This window comes from Chlorocebus sabaeus, chromosome 17 (assembly GCF_047675955.1).
Source record: "Chlorocebus sabaeus isolate Y175 chromosome 17, mChlSab1.0.hap1, whole genome shotgun sequence".
Taxonomy (NCBI): Eukaryota; Metazoa; Chordata; class Mammalia; order Primates; family Cercopithecidae; genus Chlorocebus; species Chlorocebus sabaeus.
Window position 1 is genome coordinate 72,290,996 of NC_132920.1, and position 17,632 is coordinate 72,308,627.

The 17,632-nt window shown below is 39.6% G+C and overlaps 1 protein-coding gene and 1 long non-coding RNA gene across 4 annotated transcripts in view; one reads left to right on the top strand and one right to left on the bottom strand.

Moving 5' to 3' along the window:
* The window catches only part of LOC140708898 (uncharacterized), a 48,860-nt gene that overhangs the window by 7,886 nt on the left and 23,342 nt on the right, over positions 1–17,632 (bottom strand). The window contains exon 1 of the long non-coding RNA XR_012089220.1: positions 454–17,632. This exon is cut by the window's right edge and continues 23,342 nt beyond it. This is a non-coding gene — a long non-coding RNA (uncharacterized lncRNA). The remainder of the gene's footprint in view (positions 1–453) is intronic.
* Positions 1–17,632, top strand: part of KCNQ5 (potassium voltage-gated channel subfamily Q member 5) — a 573,789-nt gene continuing 556,157 nt past the window's right edge. For all 3 annotated transcript variants that reach the window (XM_008013505.3, XM_008013506.3, XM_073006154.1), the window contains exon 1: positions 1–509. In XM_008013505.3, coding sequence (XP_008011696.1) covers positions 109–509 — 401 coding nt within the window. In that variant the 5' untranslated portion in view covers positions 1–108. The remainder of the gene's footprint in view (positions 510–17,632) is intronic.

The following is a 17,632-nucleotide window of genomic DNA, read 5'->3' on the forward strand; positions in this document are numbered from 1 at the left end:
GGCGCCCCGTCGGCCGCCGGCTTCCTCCTTGAAACCCGCCGGCGCACATGAGGCCGCTGCCCCCGCCGCAGGCGCTGGCGGCCCCCTCGCGGTGCCCGTGGTGATGCCATGCCCCGCCACCACGCGGGAGGAGAGGAGGGCGGCGCCGCCGGGCTCTGGGTGAAGAGCGGCGCAGCGGCGGCGGCGGCGGCGGGCGGGGGGCGCTTGGGCAGCGGCATGAAGGATGTGGAGTCGGGCCGGGGCAGGGTGCTGCTGAACTCGGCAGCCGCCAGGGGCGACGGCCTGCTGCTGCTGGGCACCCGCGCGGCCACGCTCGGTGGCGGCGGCGGTGGCCTGAGGGAGAGCCGCCGGGGCAAGCAGGGGGCCCGAATGAGCCTGCTGGGGAAGCCGCTCTCTTACACGAGTAGCCAGAGCTGCCGGCGCAACGTCAAGTACCGGCGGGTGCAGAACTACCTGTACAACGTGCTGGAGAGACCCCGCGGCTGGGCGTTCATCTACCACGCTTTCGTGTGAGTACCCGCGCCCCCTGCTGTGCCCGCTCCAGGGGACCACTGTCCCTGGCCCCCTGGGGCGTGCTCCGCGCTCGCGCCCTTGGGCCCCGCGCGCGTGCACACGTGGTGGCTTTTATTTCTTCGCACGTGTTCGTGGTCTTCCTTCTGGAGCCTCTCCCTTCCCCCAGCCCCACTTCTCCCATCTCTACAGCTTGAACCATTTCCCCGAGGACACCCAATGAACGGCCCGGTAGCTTCAGGCTCCCGGGGCGGGAGCCAGGCAGACGCGGGACTTAGGGTGCGCGGATAATTGGGAGCAATTAGGTCCCAAGATACGTAAACTTCAACCGAACGGGGCGCCCGGGAACTAGGGGATGCAATGGGAGGACAGGCGCCCGTATGAGGCTTGAGAGTACATTGGGGAGGTTAGGAGGTGATGGCTGGGTAGGACCGGGAGGAGTGAGGCGGCACCGAAGGCTAGGTCCTCAGTCCTAGGGGCGGAATAGGGGAAGCTGCTACTTGGTGGAGAGAGCTGCTAGGTTTTAAGTGCGCCCGGAAACACGCCTCGCCACCACCCAGCCACCACCAACGGAAAATCTGTCAGTGCATGTAGCCCTTCCTGCCACGGAGAAGGTGGCCAAGGTCTAGAGGAGGCCAGCAGGCCAGGCGAAGCAAGGCTCCCGCGCTGCAGCGGGTAGGGAGGCAGCGGGGAACCTGGGGCGCAGGAACGCGGGCAGAGGTGCGATAGCAGAAGCGCAAATGGGTCGCCTCGGACAGAGATCAGGCAGTGGATTAAGTCCCCATTTGTGGCGCGGAATCAGAGTGTGTGTGTGTGTGTGTGTGTGTGTGTGTGTGTGTGTGTGTGTGTAAAAGAAAGCCTTCTCCATCTAGCAGAGAATGCTTAATGAGAAAATGATTGGAAGCAAATGTTTATTTTTCCCTTAGGCATTTAAAACCTTTCAGTGGCTTTAAAGTTTACTACTGTTTTTCCCACAAAGTCCATTCATTCAGTCTCCTATTAGAGTCACGTTTATCTGGGCATTTTAAGGTTGTTTTTATAATGTTACCTCATGTCTAATTCTTTTTTTCTTCCTCTTCTCCTTTTGCTTCCTCTCTTTTTAGTATCATTATTTCTGCTTCTTTTTTGTTAAGATGAAATATATAGACATCAACCTTAGAAGACCAGTAGAGAAAGTTGCAGATACTCGCTGATACATTCCTTGTTTCCTAGTAAAATAAGTTCTGAGCACACGGACTTGGTTTCTTTTAGAGATAAGTTGTGTCATCCATCCATACATAACTCTCTCCCTCCGGGGGTGTAGAATTAGCATCAACACCAGAAACGTGTTTTGAAATAACGTGGAAGAAGGGCTGGTTTTGTAACTAGGTGAACCTGGAATTCGACCACATAGGAGTCAGGAAATTGGTGGAGTCTACAATCTGTGGGTCTCTGGTATCTGGAAAATTTTACAGTTTCTGATTGATGTGAACATGTAGCATTAGGCGGAATATTCCAGCCAACTTTCCGTTTTACAATGCACACAAGGAGAACGGTTGTGTTGCATCAGTATTACATCAAAAAGTATAACTTTTATGTAAGATTCACATTTATTTAAATGTGGTTAGGATAATGATAGAGAAATGCTACTGACGCTTTTCATATTAATCTCCTCTGAACTGATATATAATTAAACGTATTACTTAATAAGCCTGGTAAATTATTTTGACCTGTCAGAACATACTGAAATAATTTAGCAATTATGATGCTCAATTTGGTAGCAAATATGTACTGTATAGATTATGATTTTTTCTTTACAACTGTATGCTCAAAATATGTATGGCTTTGAATTTTAAGTGTGATACCATTTCTAGCCTTTCATTTTTGGTATATTATGCATTGTATATTCAGACAGACTTAAAGAAAGCCTTGGTTGGTGCACATACTTTGCATCTCCTAACTTGTTCTTGAACATGAATGAGAACTTGCAACGCAACATTTTCTTTTCCATGTGTTGGTATTAACAGTTTGTATGGGCTTACAGAATTTTAAAACATTGATAAATGATTTTTCCAAAGGTTCAAGGTTGTATACTTCTCTATCCACTAAGCTTTATCAGTCTAGCAGTATCTTTAGTGGTAGATAGGAAATAAATTACGTACTCAATAGATGTAGCTTATGTGAAGTTTTGCATTATATATTTTAGAGTCTGAAACTGTAATGCCTCAGCAATTAGATAGGGGTGCTAGAACCACATTAGCACAAAGAGGGAATGGATAGTATCATCTTCTGGGAGGATTGTGCACAACTAAGCAGACCCTGGGGAAAGAGGCCATCTTTGGCAGTTGCTGCTTGTGATTTTAAATGAGCTTTAGAATAGCCAGACTTTACGCATTACATTCATTTATCGAAGTTGCTTTATGCTGTAAGTTTAACTAGACCCCAATAAAATAATTTTGAGAGAGGTGTAATTAACTAATTCCTTGCCAGTCTGGGAATCCCCAAATCTTACTTTAATAACAGTTTTTGTAGCATATTAAGGTTCTTGCCAAGAACAAGTGCACTGTGATTAATGAGGTACTTCAGGGATGAATTTACTTGGTCGACCAGTGTTTTCACTGCCAAGAAACAAGAAAAGCATGTTTAAAGTTATGCTTGAGATAAATATAAATTTCTATTATTTATGCAAAAATAATTATTATAATATTTTAGGGGTATAAAATGTCTTTTCAAGAGTACATATCCTAGCCTATTGATAGGATGGCTGGACAGAGGAAGGGATGACCTATTTCAAATACTTTCCCTTAAACTTTTTAAATTAGTGGGGATTAGAGATCCTTGCCCTTACCATTCTTTAGGATTTACCTGACAGCCATATTTCCTGTCTTCAACTTTTCTTCATTTTACTAGTGTGCTGTTCAAACATGAGGTGACTCATTGCCTTGAATGTTGTTTGTCCCTTTTAAATTCCTCCTTGTTTAGGGAAAATTTTGAAGAATAATGAGGGTAGTAGAGGAACACAGGATGGGGCTTCGTATATAAATTTGCACTGATGCAGCAAATGTGGTTCTGAGAAATTACATGGGAAACAGTGTTGCAGATACATGTAATTGATCACTTTGCCTAATGTATCTTTGTCTGACTTAATGCTGTGGGTGCAAATTTATAGATATTAAACAAGGAGACAAGAAGAAGTCACCCAAGCTAGGAGCTCTGAAGTCACCTTTTTCTCATAATTACTCCCTCTGGTCAGGCAAATGGTCATTAAATACTGTTTGTTTACTTTATAGGTATTTTTCAAATACATTCCCTTTTCTTCTTTACTACTTCTATTCCATTCTGTTTCTTACCTCTCCAGTGGATGGTTTGTAATATTCTCCTGCCTGATAGTCTGGCTTCTGTTCTCAGCTTTCTCTCTGCTCTAACATCATAGTATTGTTCGTAAAATGCAAACCTTATTATATCATCCCCTTGCCTAAAATATTTCCATGACTCTCATCACCTACTCCTTCATCTATTTATCCATCTACAAGTATTGGAGTGTGTAATATGTGCTAATTCCCAAATTAACAAGGCAAAGGCCTCCACTCTGGAGGAAGGAAAAGATTCCAGCAAAGGACTACTACAAGCCTGTGAACAAGTGTGAAACAATGTTATTGGTGTACTTAGAAAGAGAGGTTACGAAGTGAAGTCTGGGCAGAAATGTAAGCACAGGCTTCTAAGGGGAAGTGAGGTGTAAGCTGAGTTTCCACAAATGAGTAGTTAATTTTCAGGTGGGCACAGCAGGAGGGAATGAACAATCTTGACAGAGAAAACAGCTTGAGTAAAGATATGGGGTTGTGAATCAGCACAGTAATTCTAGGTGCTGTTAAGTATTTTCAGGGTGTAGAAAGCCGCAAGAAAAGAAGATAGAGCAAAAGGCAAGTAACCAATCTCTTGGATAGCTTCAGATGCTGACCATAGTATCTGGTATTTATCCTGTAGGCAGTAGTGGTCATTGAATGGTGATAATCAGGGGAATGACATAATCAGATATAAATTTTGGAAAGATCTGCCTTTCATTAGTTCAGTAAATAAATCGGAGTGCAAAATGGAGTCAATATGGCCTATAAGTAGATGATAGCAATTGTGTGAGTTTTCCATTCATTGTTGTGTTCATTTATTCATAAACTTATTCTGTGAATGTCTGTTGACTATCTGCTATATGCTGTGGATCATACTAGAAAGATGAGAGATGACTTCCTAAGGAACTAAGGCAGTAACTATGGAGATGAGAAGGAGAAGTTTAACCAAAGAAATGTTAAGGAGATAAAATTTGCAGATTGTTTTCACCAGTCTGACATGTGGTATGAGGAAGATGATTCTGACTTGGTTGCTTTGAGGAATAGAAGTGCCGTTCACTAATGTATGGGACAAAGAGTGAAGGGCACATATTCTGGTGAATATAATGGGTTCAGATTTGAACATGTTGGGTTTTAGATGTTTGTGAGTCATTCAGGTGGAGATTGTAAGTGGTGGGAACATAGCAGTGAACGAGGCACAGTCTATTTCCAACCATGTTGGATCAGCAACCAGAACTATTTCTGGCACATAGAGAACACTCAATAAAATATTTTTGAAGGAATGGATTCATTTATAAATCTGGAGTTTAATCTAAATATCTAACCAGATATTTAGCTTTGAAAGCCTCTGTCAGTTTTGTGGTAATTAAAGCAATGAGTAGAAAAAATGAGATAGTCCAAAGAATGTATAGAGTGAGTGAGGGCTTAGTGGAGGCCAGAGACTGAGGAACACCAACACCAAGCAGTGGATGAAAAAGTAAGAACCAATGGAAGAACCTGGGAAAAGCTTGACAGCAACCCAAAGGCCAAGGGAAAATCCAGGGGATCTTCTTTTCATGAAAGTAAAGGAAGATGCAGATGGAAAAAAGGTTATGGCCTGCAGTTTCCAGTGCTGCAGAAAGAACTAGAAAAGTTAGGTAAGATTTCATTGGATTTCTTATGAAGGAAGCCACTGGTGGCCTTTGCTGCTGCAGCTTCAGTGGGGTGCTAAGGATCATAAATATGATTCAAGTGGACTGAGGAGTGGTTAAGACTTGGGAAAATGGACACAGTAGTGTAGGTTAGACTCCAGATTCCTTGGAAGAGTTCACACAAGACCCTCAGCGCATAGACTCCTATATAACTACTCCCCTCTAATATGCACTCTACGCCCCACCCTTACTGTACTGCTCCACCCTGTGTCTCACCACCATGTGTTTGCTCATGCTGTTTTCTTGGATTCTCCCCACATCTTGCACCCTTGGTATTAAACTCCTAATGTTTCTTCAAAGTACAGTTCAAAGATCACTTCCTCTTGGGCATATTTCCAAACAGTTCCCTTCCCTCTGCCAGGATGAGTTAGGTTCCATGGCACTCTACCAATGTCATTATAAGGGTGCCTCCCCCATTGTACTGTCATCATGGGCTGCTTGGTCTGTCTCTCCCACATGAGAGCGAGCTTCCATACAGTGAAATTTCTACTTATTTCTAAATATTAAGTGCCTAACAAGGTGCTTCATGTCTAGTAGACCCTCCATAAATGCTTGCTTAACTGAGTAAGTAAATAATTTTCCTTATAAGCCTTCCATAGAGGAGCTTCGGGGTGAGCCGAAGCTGAAAGAACTACCAAGTCTTTTCAGTTTTCTTAGAAGTAAGACACTGATGATTCATTTAAAAGAAAAAAGATATGGGACTAAAAGTAGGAGATTAGTGCTTTGCTTGCAGTTTTGCCACTAATTAATTCTGTAAGTCATCTCACACTTCTGGGTCTCCAAATCTTCATCTGTGACATGGGCACAATCATGTCTGTGATCCGAGATGGTGGAGGATACTGTAGAGAGTCTAAAATACTATCATAAAAGAGAAGGAGTATTTGGAATAAGAAGTAACCTGATCTTTTTATTATTTCCCTTCCTCTTCTGTGAGCTTGAGGGTTGCCTCTTACCTAGTTGCTTTAACTTAATTCTAAATCCCCAAGGTCTCTATGCTACATAGTAGCCAAAGTTATCTTTCTTTCTTTCTTTTTGTTTGTTTGAGATAGAGCCTCAGTCTGTTGCCCAGGCTGGAGTGCAGTGGTGCCATCTCAGCTCACTGCAACCTCAGCTTCCCGAGTTCAAGCGATTTTGCTGCCTCAGCCTCCTGAGTAGCTGGGATTACAGACTTGTGCCACCATACCTGGCTAATTGTTTTTGCATTTTAGTAGAGACGGGGTTTCGCTATGTTGGCCAGGCTAGTCTCATACTCCTGACCTCAAGTGATCTGCCCACCTCAGCCTCCCAAAATGCTGGGATTACAGGCATGAGCCACAGCACCTGGCCCACAGTGATCTTTTTAAAGATTTAACAGAATACATCACTCCTCCTCTGCTTGGAGGAGGATCTGTTTATTGCTTGTCTCCTCCCTGACCCCCAATTCTTTAAAGGCAGGGGTTTCTGTCTTATTCACTATTATATCACCAGCACCCAGAACACTGCCTGTCACATAAAAGATGCTCCATGCCTGCATGCTGATTCATTTACTGACACTCCAGATCTCCAAAATATACTATTAGTTTCCTTGTGGAAGATGGAATTTTACTCTGTTGGTCATTCTATGTGTCAGACTCAATTAGACCTAATGAATTACTTTACTATTTACATATATATTCTATTCTGAATTAAGTTTATGTCTGTAGAGACTGATGTTTACATATTCTTTTTGCTCCTGCATTCCTTTAAAAAAATCACTGATTTCTCTTAAGTCTACAGAGGCCTCGCAGAAGTTATACTACTTTATACTGTGCTGATATATAAAATCTTCCATACTCTTCTAATCAGTCTTTAGAAATCTAAACGATGCAATTGTACTTGAGGACCATATTACAAATAGAAATGTTGAAAAATGTTAAAATATTAGTACTTGGAATACGATAGCCTAAAAGGAAAAAAATGAAAAGGGTATTTCAAAATGAAATGAAGGACTGATACAAAAAAAAACTATAAACAAGAAAGATAGCCAGCAGCCTTCTGAAAACTGCTTGCAAAGAAGTAGTGCCAGTTTTAATTTTTAATTGCAAATGGCTATTTTGGCAGACGAAAATGCCAGCAGAGCATGTTTTATCCTGGCCCAATGGTGTGAAACTACTTGAAGCCCAATTGTTGAACAGCCACAGCTCATAGTTATGTTTAATATGTATGTGTTTTCATTTTAATTTCCTTTTCCTTCAGCCATTTATGAGTGTGTTATTTGAAGTTTTATTTGGTTGCAACCTGAGAGAAAGACTGGCCACACATCTGCATTTTTTTTTCATAATTAATGAAATTCTTTAATGGTCTCAGGGTTTCAGTTGATCTTTTAATCCTTTGCAATCAGTGTGTCTGAAGAATGAGCTTCCTAAATGTTATTAAAGTCATCAATTTCTAAACTTAAAAATAGCTTGAAGTTTTTCATCATATACATTTGTGTATTGTGCACATACATTTCATACTCATACAAATACAAGTGCAACATGAGCACATACATACTGTATCTTTTAGCAGAGAATATGTGTTAGTGCAAATATGTCTGTTTCCCTTTGTTTTGATCCTCTAAAAGTAAAAGACACTGGAATAAAATACAATTTAGAAATGAAAAGAATGTTAAATTTACTCTTGATAATATAGAGCTTATCTCATAATTTGAAAGATTATTAAATTTTTACATGATGAAGAGATATACACTTTTTACAAACTCAGTCGTAGTGGTCATTGTCATTTATTGTACCTGCGAGGTAATTCTAGAATCCCTATTCCTTCTTCAGTCAGTGGCTGCATAATCTAATGATAATGTTATAATCCATCACTTCTCTTTTTAAACAGTCAATTTAGTTTAACATTTGATTAACAGCCATTGTGTATGCCAGGCAATGTGCTAGATGCTGGTGGTTCAAAGAAAGGAACAATGTGGACCTGACCTCAAAGAAATCCATTGGAGAATATGAGAGATTTAGATTTAATGATCAACATTACTTTTACTATACAGGTACCAGTTTCTTAATCTAGAAAACATCAGTACCACTGTCTTAATCTATAAAATAGGAATAAAATATTACTTCAAGGTGTTATGATATTACACGGATCGTATATGTGTACATAATGTTTAATATATACATATTCACACTTAGCATGGTGGCTGTCGTTGAAACTAGAGGGAAAAATGGACACAGTGTGGTAGAAGGCTGTATTTCTATGATAAAAGTCTAGGATTTTATCCTCTATGTGATGGGCAATCTTTGAGGAAGATAGGATTTAGGCAGGTAATATCATTGGATTTCCATTTTAGATTGGTCACTCTACTAGTTCTATCACTGATGGCTTGAGGGAGACAAAACCGGAGGTAGAGGTTAAATTTTAAAACTGTTGTTCCAACTTAAGCAAGAGATAATTAGGACTTAGACTGGGGCAGTGGTAGTGAAGATGGGGGAAAAGTATGACAATAGAGTTGAAATGTGTTAGTGAATGATTGAATGTGGAAGATTAAAAGATATAGATTTGTTATTTCCAGATTATTGGATTAGGTGGTTGGATAAATAGTGGTGCTATTAACTGAACTCAATACAGGTGGAACAACAGGTTGGCGAATTGCAGGGGTGATGAAATGAATTTAGTTTTGGAAATGCTGAGCTTTCGGTGCCTGTGGGAATTCCAACTATAAATGTACAGTAGCTCTTGGATGATGATTTAAAAGACATAAAAATACAGACAAGAGTTAAAATCACGAGGAAAGCAAATAAAGATTAAGGGTAGGAGGTCAAGGATGGGAATCTGGAGAATACCAACATTTAATTGATGAGCAAAGGAAACAAGGAATGACATGGAGTAGGCAGCAGGCTGTAAGGAAACACTAGACAAAAAGATGTTCAGGGTTGTGGAAACTAAGGGTCTGAAATGTAGAGAGTGGTTCAGTAAGATAAAGACCCATCAGAAATTACCATTGAATCTGGCAATGTGGAATTCTTCAGTGATTTTATAACCTCATCAGTGTTAACCTTCACTGAAGCAGTGAGGGCAGAGGCAGATTGCTGTTAGCTGAGAAATGAATCAGAAGTGAGGAGAGGAAACAGCATATTTAGGCCATATGTTCAGTTAGTTTGGCAAGAATAAAAGGGAGATTGGACACTAGCTACAAGGAAATACAACGCTAAAAGGAAAATCAAGAGAGAATAAAGTCAGAGAGAAGAAGATATTTTTTATCACAAATAATGTCATTTTAATTATTGATTATGTGCTGGACATTGTTCTAAATGCTTTATGCACATTAATTCTTTTATTCCTCAGAATAACTCCAATAAGTAATATTAGTGTTATAATCTCCATTTTAGCAAACCAGAATACCAAAGTAGGGGGCGGTTTAGTAACTTGTCCAAAGTCAGCTACTGAGTTAATGGCAGAACAGGGCTTTGAACCAAGGCAGGTTGGCTGAGAGCCACACATGCTTAGCCACTATATTTTATTTCCTTCACTTTGCCTGTTAGATTTTTTCTTTCTTTTCTTCTTCTTCTTCTTCTTTTTTTTTTTTTTTTTTGAGATGAGTCCCGAGTCTCGCTCTGTCGCCCAGGCTGGAGGGCAGTGGCGCGATCTCGGCTCACTGCAAGCTCCGCCCCCCGGGTTCACGCCATTCTCCTGCCTCAGCCTCCCGAGTAGCTGGGACTACAGGCGCCGCCACCACGCTGGGCTAATTTTGTTTTTGTATTTTTAGTAGAGACGGGGTTTCACCGTGTTAGCCAGGGTGGTCTCGATCTCCTGACCTCGTTATCCGCCCTCCTCGGCGTCCCAAAGTGCTGGGATTACAGGCGTGAGCCACCTCGCCTGGCAAGGTTTTTTTCTTTTTTTAAAAAATCAACTTTTATTTTAGATAAAGGGCGTACTTGTGCAGGTTTGTTACATGGGTATATTGCATCCAGGTAGTGAGCATAGTACCCAATAGGTAGTTTTTCAACCTGTGGCTCTTCCCTTCCTCCCTCTTTTAGTAGTCCCAAGTGTCCATTGTTCCCATGTTTATGTCTATATGTGTTCAGTATTTATCTCACACTTACAAGTGAGAACATGCGGTACTTGGTTTTCTTTTCTTGCATTAATTCGCTTAGGACTATGGCTTCCAGCTACATCCATGTTGCTGCAAAGGACATGGTTTCATTCTTTTTTATGGCTGCATAGAATTCTATGGTGTATATGTACCATTTTTTTTTTTAATCCAATCCACCATTGATGGGCACCTAGGTTGATTCCATGTCTTTGCTATTGTGAGCAGCATGGCAATGAACATATGAGTGTGTGTGTCTTTTTGGTATAATGGTCTGTTTCCTTTGGGTATATACCCAGTAATGAGATTGCTGAGTGAAATGGTAGTTCTGTTTTAAGTTCTTTGAGAAATCTCCAAACTGCTTTCCACAGCGGCTCAACTAATTTACATTCCCACTAACAGTGTATAAGTGGTCCCTCTTCTCTGCAGTCTCACCAGCATCTGTTGTTTTTTGACTTTTTAATAATAATCATTCTGATGGTATGAGATGGTATCTCATTGTGGTTTTGATTTGAGCATTTTTTCATATGCTTGGGGGCCGCTCGTATGTCTTTTGAGAAGTGCCTGTTCATGTCCTTTGCCCACTTTTTAATGGGGTTGTTTTTTGCTTGTTGATGTGTTTAAGTTCATAGACTTTGGATATTAGACCTTTGTCAGATGCATAGACTGTGAATATTTTCTCCCATTTCGTAAGTTGTCTGTTTACAAATCAGAGATGACACAAATAAGTGGAAGAACATTCCATGCTCATAGATTGGAAGAGTCAATATTGTTAACATGGCCACACTGCCCAAAGCAATTTACAGATTCAGTGTTATTCCTATCAAACTACAACCTCATTCTTCACAGAATTAGATAAAACTATTCTAACATTCATATGGAACCAGAAAAGAACCCAAATAGCCAAAGCAATGCTAAGCAAAAACAAAAACAAAAACAAAAACAAAAAACAAGAACAAAAACAAACAAACAAACAAACAAAAAGCTGGAGTCATCACTATCTGACTTGAAACTATAAAAGGCTATACCAACCAAAACAGTGTGGTACTCGTACAAAAACAGACACATACACCAATGGAACAGAATAGAAAACTCAGAAATAAAGTGGCACACTTACGATCTGATCTTCAACAAGGCCAACAAAAGCAAGTAATGGGGAGAGGTCTACCTGTTCAATAAATGGTGCTGGGATAACTGGCTAGCCATATGCAGAAGAATGAAACTGGACCCCTACCTTTCACCATATACAAAATTATCTCAAGATGGATTAAAGACTTAAATATAAGACTGCAAACTAGAAAAATCCTAGAAGAAAACCTAAGAAATAGTTTTCTCAACATCAGCCTTGGCAAAGAATTTTCGACTAAGTCCCCAAAAGCAACTGAAGCAAAACCAAGAATTGACAAGTGGGACCTAATTAAACTAAAGAGCTTAGGCCGCTATAATCTTGATTGTGGATGGTATGTGTGGGCCCAGGGCTCCTCATATCAGATAGGTAGAGTAATTACAAAAACTACTTTGGGGTATTGTATAGCTCTTAGCAATATAGTGTATGCACAATAAATGTTTGTTGAATAAATGAATTATAGTTTAAATTCCTTATAACCTAGTATCAACGAATTTTTTTTCCTTTCTCTCTGTGCTTCTGCCTTTCTGGAATGGTGTTTCTCCCCATTTCTTTGTACAAAATGTTGCTTTTTCTTCCTCCGAAAGCTGTCTGTTCTTAAGAGACGCATTGAATTTCTAATTACATGCTCTAAGAGTGTACTGCCTAAGTAGACTGGGTACCTAATTTACATATTGCTCTATGGTAATTAATAGAGACTTGTAGAAAATGTGGATTTTAAAAGTATAAAGGGAGAACCCTATTTTTCTTGGGGTTTTAGTTATGCTCAAATTTCTTAGAAAATAAGGAGTGAAGTCTTAAAATCGCTGAAGTTTTCTAATATCTATAAAGTATTTCTGAAATTTGGCAATAGTCAGATATTCAGAATAATTTTTAAAAGATTATACCTTCCATTTTGGAAGTTGACTATGGAAGTTGACTATATACTTTGGAAATATACAGTTAAGAAATAAGTTAGAAATTAATTTTTATGCCATGTGGAATTATTATAGAAAAATGCACAATAAATAAGTCCAAATATATTTGTAACATAGTTAAATATCAGTTAAAAATATTTATCCCAGTGGCTGTTATAATCATTAGGAGTTTCTTTACTCAGTGAGCCAAGAATAGATCTATAATCCGGCATCACAGAGCTGTATTTTTTCTGTTTTATTGAGAGGTTAAAGCATGGCCTCAAAATGCAAATGTATCATAGGGGTACATAGGAGATAGAAAACTACCTGCATTTTTTTCTGGTTGAAAATTTTTCCAAAGCATAGGCCTTGTTAAAGCGATTCTCATAACCTTTTCTAGAATGGAAAACAAGTTTAAGGCTTCTATTTCTCTAAACCTGTTTTCTCTCACACCTGAATGAATCTAGGAAGATTGGATGGAGTTGAGAATTTAGATTCTTCTCCCCATGGTTTGAGTCATTGGCTACATTTCTCAACTTTCTGGTTTGTAAAATTAGGATATAATTCTTCAGTGTTTGTTTAATAACCTGACCTCTTGCTAAGTGTAAGGCCCTAGAGTAGGAACTATAGGGCTTAACATAAATAAGACATAGCATATTCCCTCAAGAAATTTTTATCTAGAAGGATATTCGTTTACTATTTACTGAGCCTCAAAAACCATCTCTCTGAATTGACTTAGGATAAAAGCAAAGGTTGGCCTTTCTCCCGTGGCATTTAGCTATTGCTTCTTTTGAAGGGATTTACAAGGTAAACTCCAGGATCACCATGTACAGAACTGCTGATTGCCAGTTCTCTTGACCCCTTGGGAAACTTTGGAGCTTGGCATTCAGCTGCTTGTGCAAGCGGGCGTTCTGCTCAGGGCATTCCCACACTGAGACCAAACACAGGAGTTCCCACTGATCATAGTAATTTCTAAACAGTGGTAATTAAACTAGTTAAACTGAATGTTCTAGTTAATAAAACATTCTGAGTATGTTTAATTTGCTCCAAAGTATTTTAAAAAATAAGAAAGAAACCAATGCTGTTTCGTAATACTTTGTTTGGAGATGTTATTTTCTTTCACCCTAAATGGGTTAAGAACAATAGTATAAACCAAAAAGTTGTTGTTTTTTAGCAAAATGAAGTGTCTGTTTATTTTCAGTATACACTTTAAGCTTCTAATATTGTTCACTTAATTCTAGTACATGAAAGGAAAATATTATACCTAGCCTTCCAAGAACACAATATGCAGTGGATACTCAAATATTGAATGAGTGAGTACCCACTGCATATTGTGTTATTGGAACACTTTGGAAACACTTCTTCCATTTGTTCAACTTTCTCCAGTCATGTGGAAAATGGCTTTTTTCTTCAACTAAGAGTGGTACTTCCCAGTGCAGCTAAGGTCAAAAAGTGTTAAAAATGTGTGTTCATTGCAATCTCTAAGGTGCTTTTTATCCATTTTTTAAAGACTACATACTTCAAATGGATTTCAGACCTAGATCAGCAGTCAGGTTAAAGAATTTCAAAGTGAGATTAAACTAGTTTTACATTTATCATGCCTGATGATAAAATCCTATAGTTCTGTTTTGGTATGTCAAATGGAAAAGGCAGAGAAATTGATTGGCAATCCAAATGACATTTGGGAACTCACTTAGAACCTTCAAGATAGGATCCTGAACCCAAGGAGCACCTACTCTTACTCGTCTAGTCCTTGACATAGAAGAAATTACAGTTTGTTTTGGGGAAACAGTTTTAACAAGCTCGAACATTCAAATTTGCATTCAAGTATTTTTCTCTAGAAGAAACCCGGTTAAGTTCCCTTAGCTTCAGATCCATCAAGGAGTAAACCAAATGAGATGGGTTAGGATCTTCCCAAATGAACCAGCTACCCTAGTTACATAGGTCCTACTTTACTTGTGCACTGAGATCGTCCTGTAATTCTTCCAAAGTTAGGAGAGGAAGCATAGCAGGAAAGAAAACTATGTAGTCGTCATATTTGTACAAATCGTGTGGACTCCTAGACAGCAGTTCAGGCTACCAATGCTTCAGTAGCCCATGATTCCTTTCACTCGATAGAATGGCCCCAGTCATTCCCCTGAAATTGGAAGTTAGAGTTTCACAGTATCTCTAGCAGGAAAGATTCCCTTACATAGTTCCAGATCTTTTACATCCAGTATTGGACTTGATGAGCTACTTTACAAATTACATTTCCTAAACTAGTTGGGTCATGCTGCTGAGAGCTGTTTTCCAGAGCTAGTGGGTATGGAGTTTTATTCCAGGCTTCAGGGCAGGAAGTGGATAATAAAAATACATTTATAGATGGCGCTAAGTGAGGTAGCCTAGACAACCATAAATAAGAATAATCAAACTATCACGTTGTACTGGAGAAGACAGAATATTCCTCTAATTGGAGGGTAGCTGTCATAATTTACAGTTGTCATCAATGAAGGATTGTACTTTTTTTCTCCACAAAAAGTTAAAGGCAAATACCTATTTTTTTGTTGTTGTTGTTTCTTGTTGATTCAAATTCCCTTTCCACACTGCAATCTTAATATAGATTTCTAAAGCATGTGATAATATATTTAAAAGACCTATTCACAATAAATCTGTTACGTTTTTATACTGTTTCAAGGGTGACATATAAAGTTAGTGGTTGCTCTACAGTAAGCATCTGGCAGTGGAGCGGCAGTGCAGCATGACAAGGACCTGGACCAGAGTGTCAGCCCTGGGAATGTGCAGAAAAGGAGAATAGGAGAAAATTCAAAGGGAGAACTGGCGTTCTTAGCTCTCCATTGGCTTCTGGTTGGCAAAAGAGATGAAAGAATCAAAATGTTCATGGTTCCAAGCAAGTGTGACTGTGACCAATCAGAAGTTGATTAATTCTGTTTTAGGTAAAGAACAAGCACAAGTAGACTTGTGGCCTGTTTGGGCTTTGGGAAAGACAGGGGATCATCAGTTACTAATGTAGAGTGATGAAGGAAGAAATAAGGTGCTTGGAGAAGAGTGTACAGACAAAGATTTAGGGAATACTGGCATTTTGGGAGATGAGAAGAGAAAGATTTGCGAAAGAGACAAAGAAGAAAAAAACTAGGAAAAGACAACATCCACAGGAAGACTGACTCTCAAAGGATCGCAATAGGATAAAAGTATTACAAAGAAAATTAGTGAAAATGTATGATAATGTGGAAAGCCAGGATAAAAGGTGAGGGGCCAGAACCTAGAAGAAAACTTTGCCATCTAGGAGCTGATAGCATCTGCAGTGCCATGTGTTAGGCGGACATCCAATTTCATAGGAAACATGATGTCCTGGAAGAAAAGGCCAGAACAACCCAGCAACTAGGTGGTGTGCTGACATAGCAATCAGTTTTTTGAAAGGGACCATGCAGGGTGAGGGGTGCCCCTGAAAGTATCACTGTATAACTGGGATGGGGACTCCAGAAGAGAGGGTGATATTTAGAGAGCCTCGAATGAAACCAGGGATATCTGGTTGGAAAGCAATCTTGCAGTCTCTAAGAGAGACGCTGGTTAGTGCAAAGCAGTTCTAAAGAGTTTGAGATAAGGCACCAAACAGTGCTTGCAGGGGAGAAGGGGGAGACAGATTAGGCTGCATAATTGATAAATAAATGGGTAAAGAGAGAGGGAGAATGGTAGATTAGGAATCAACAGAGTAAAGCTAAATTTTTATTTCTCCAAGCAGCTGGAGGTCTGTACAAATAAAAAAGCCTCAGGAACCCCCTTCCCTGAGAAGGGGAAAGATGAAAGTAATTGAGAATAACAAAATCCTGGAGTTATGATAAATAAAAGTTTAGGTTGGTCAAAAAAAAAAAGTTTGGAATGGCAACATTTGGAGCTATGATGAGGCAACATTGGGAGATAAATAACACGATGTCTTGACAACTGCAAAGGCCCTGATAGAGTTCAGGCATGATCACGTAGAAGGCTGCCTGGTGTGTGAGACTGTGAAAATTTCTGTAACAGTAGTGTGCAGGGTAAATTTTAAAAAGCAGATGGAGCCCTAACCCAAGGCTCACAACTTTGTAGCCAAAGTGAAGGGAATGAGAAATTTCCTGGAAGTCACACACACTGAATATGTATGACCTTGACCTTGGGCAAATTGTAAACCCCTCTAAGCACCAACCATCTGATAAATGTGGAAATAAGGAGACAAAGTGTTAAAGCTCCTTATGTAATTGCTGGCGCAAAAAAAAAAAAAAAAAAGTAATTTTTCTACTTTCTAACCAAATATAGTCTATGGCCTCTTCAGAGGAGGAAATGCTGCAATAATAGACACATGTGAAAAAACATGTGTTCAGTGAATAAATGAGTGAATAACTGAATTAGCATAACACTTATTTAACAACAGCATTTTATTTGGTGCCAAGATTATAGAGCCAGATATTTCCTGTGGTGTGTACAAGTTCTCTGAGCTTGAACAAAAAGATTTTTCTTCGGAAATCAAGCCATATTTTATAATCTCTTTATTTTTGAGTGTATAGATAAAAGCACACTCTTAAAGCAGGAACTACTGCTTTGACACATTTAAGTAATAGGATTAGAGAGCTGGAAGGACCTTTGGTGACCGACTCTAGTGCTATCTTTTTTAGATGTGAAAATAGCCTGCAAAAATGTTAAGTAGCTTCCTCAGGATCAAGTACTATTGGAGCCAGCATTGGTGGTCAATCCTGTATAGAAATGACTTCGGTTGTAGATCTGTGACCTGCCTGCCTTACCTTCCTCTACCGAAGGTACTTTGTAATTCTTAATAAATGAATATTGACATTCATTTTAAATACTATTGTTTGTTCAACTATTCCATAAAGAATATTCTTTAAATAAGCCTTGTAGTACTAACAGGGAAAATATTTTTCCCTTTTAGAAACTCTTAATAGCTGGCAAAAGATAGTAATTTCTCTGACTTTTCTTTCTTCCAAGGAAGTTAAATTCTGAAGAAGGTGTTTCTCTTGGAGTTAAACCATATATTGACTTGATCTTTAAAGGAT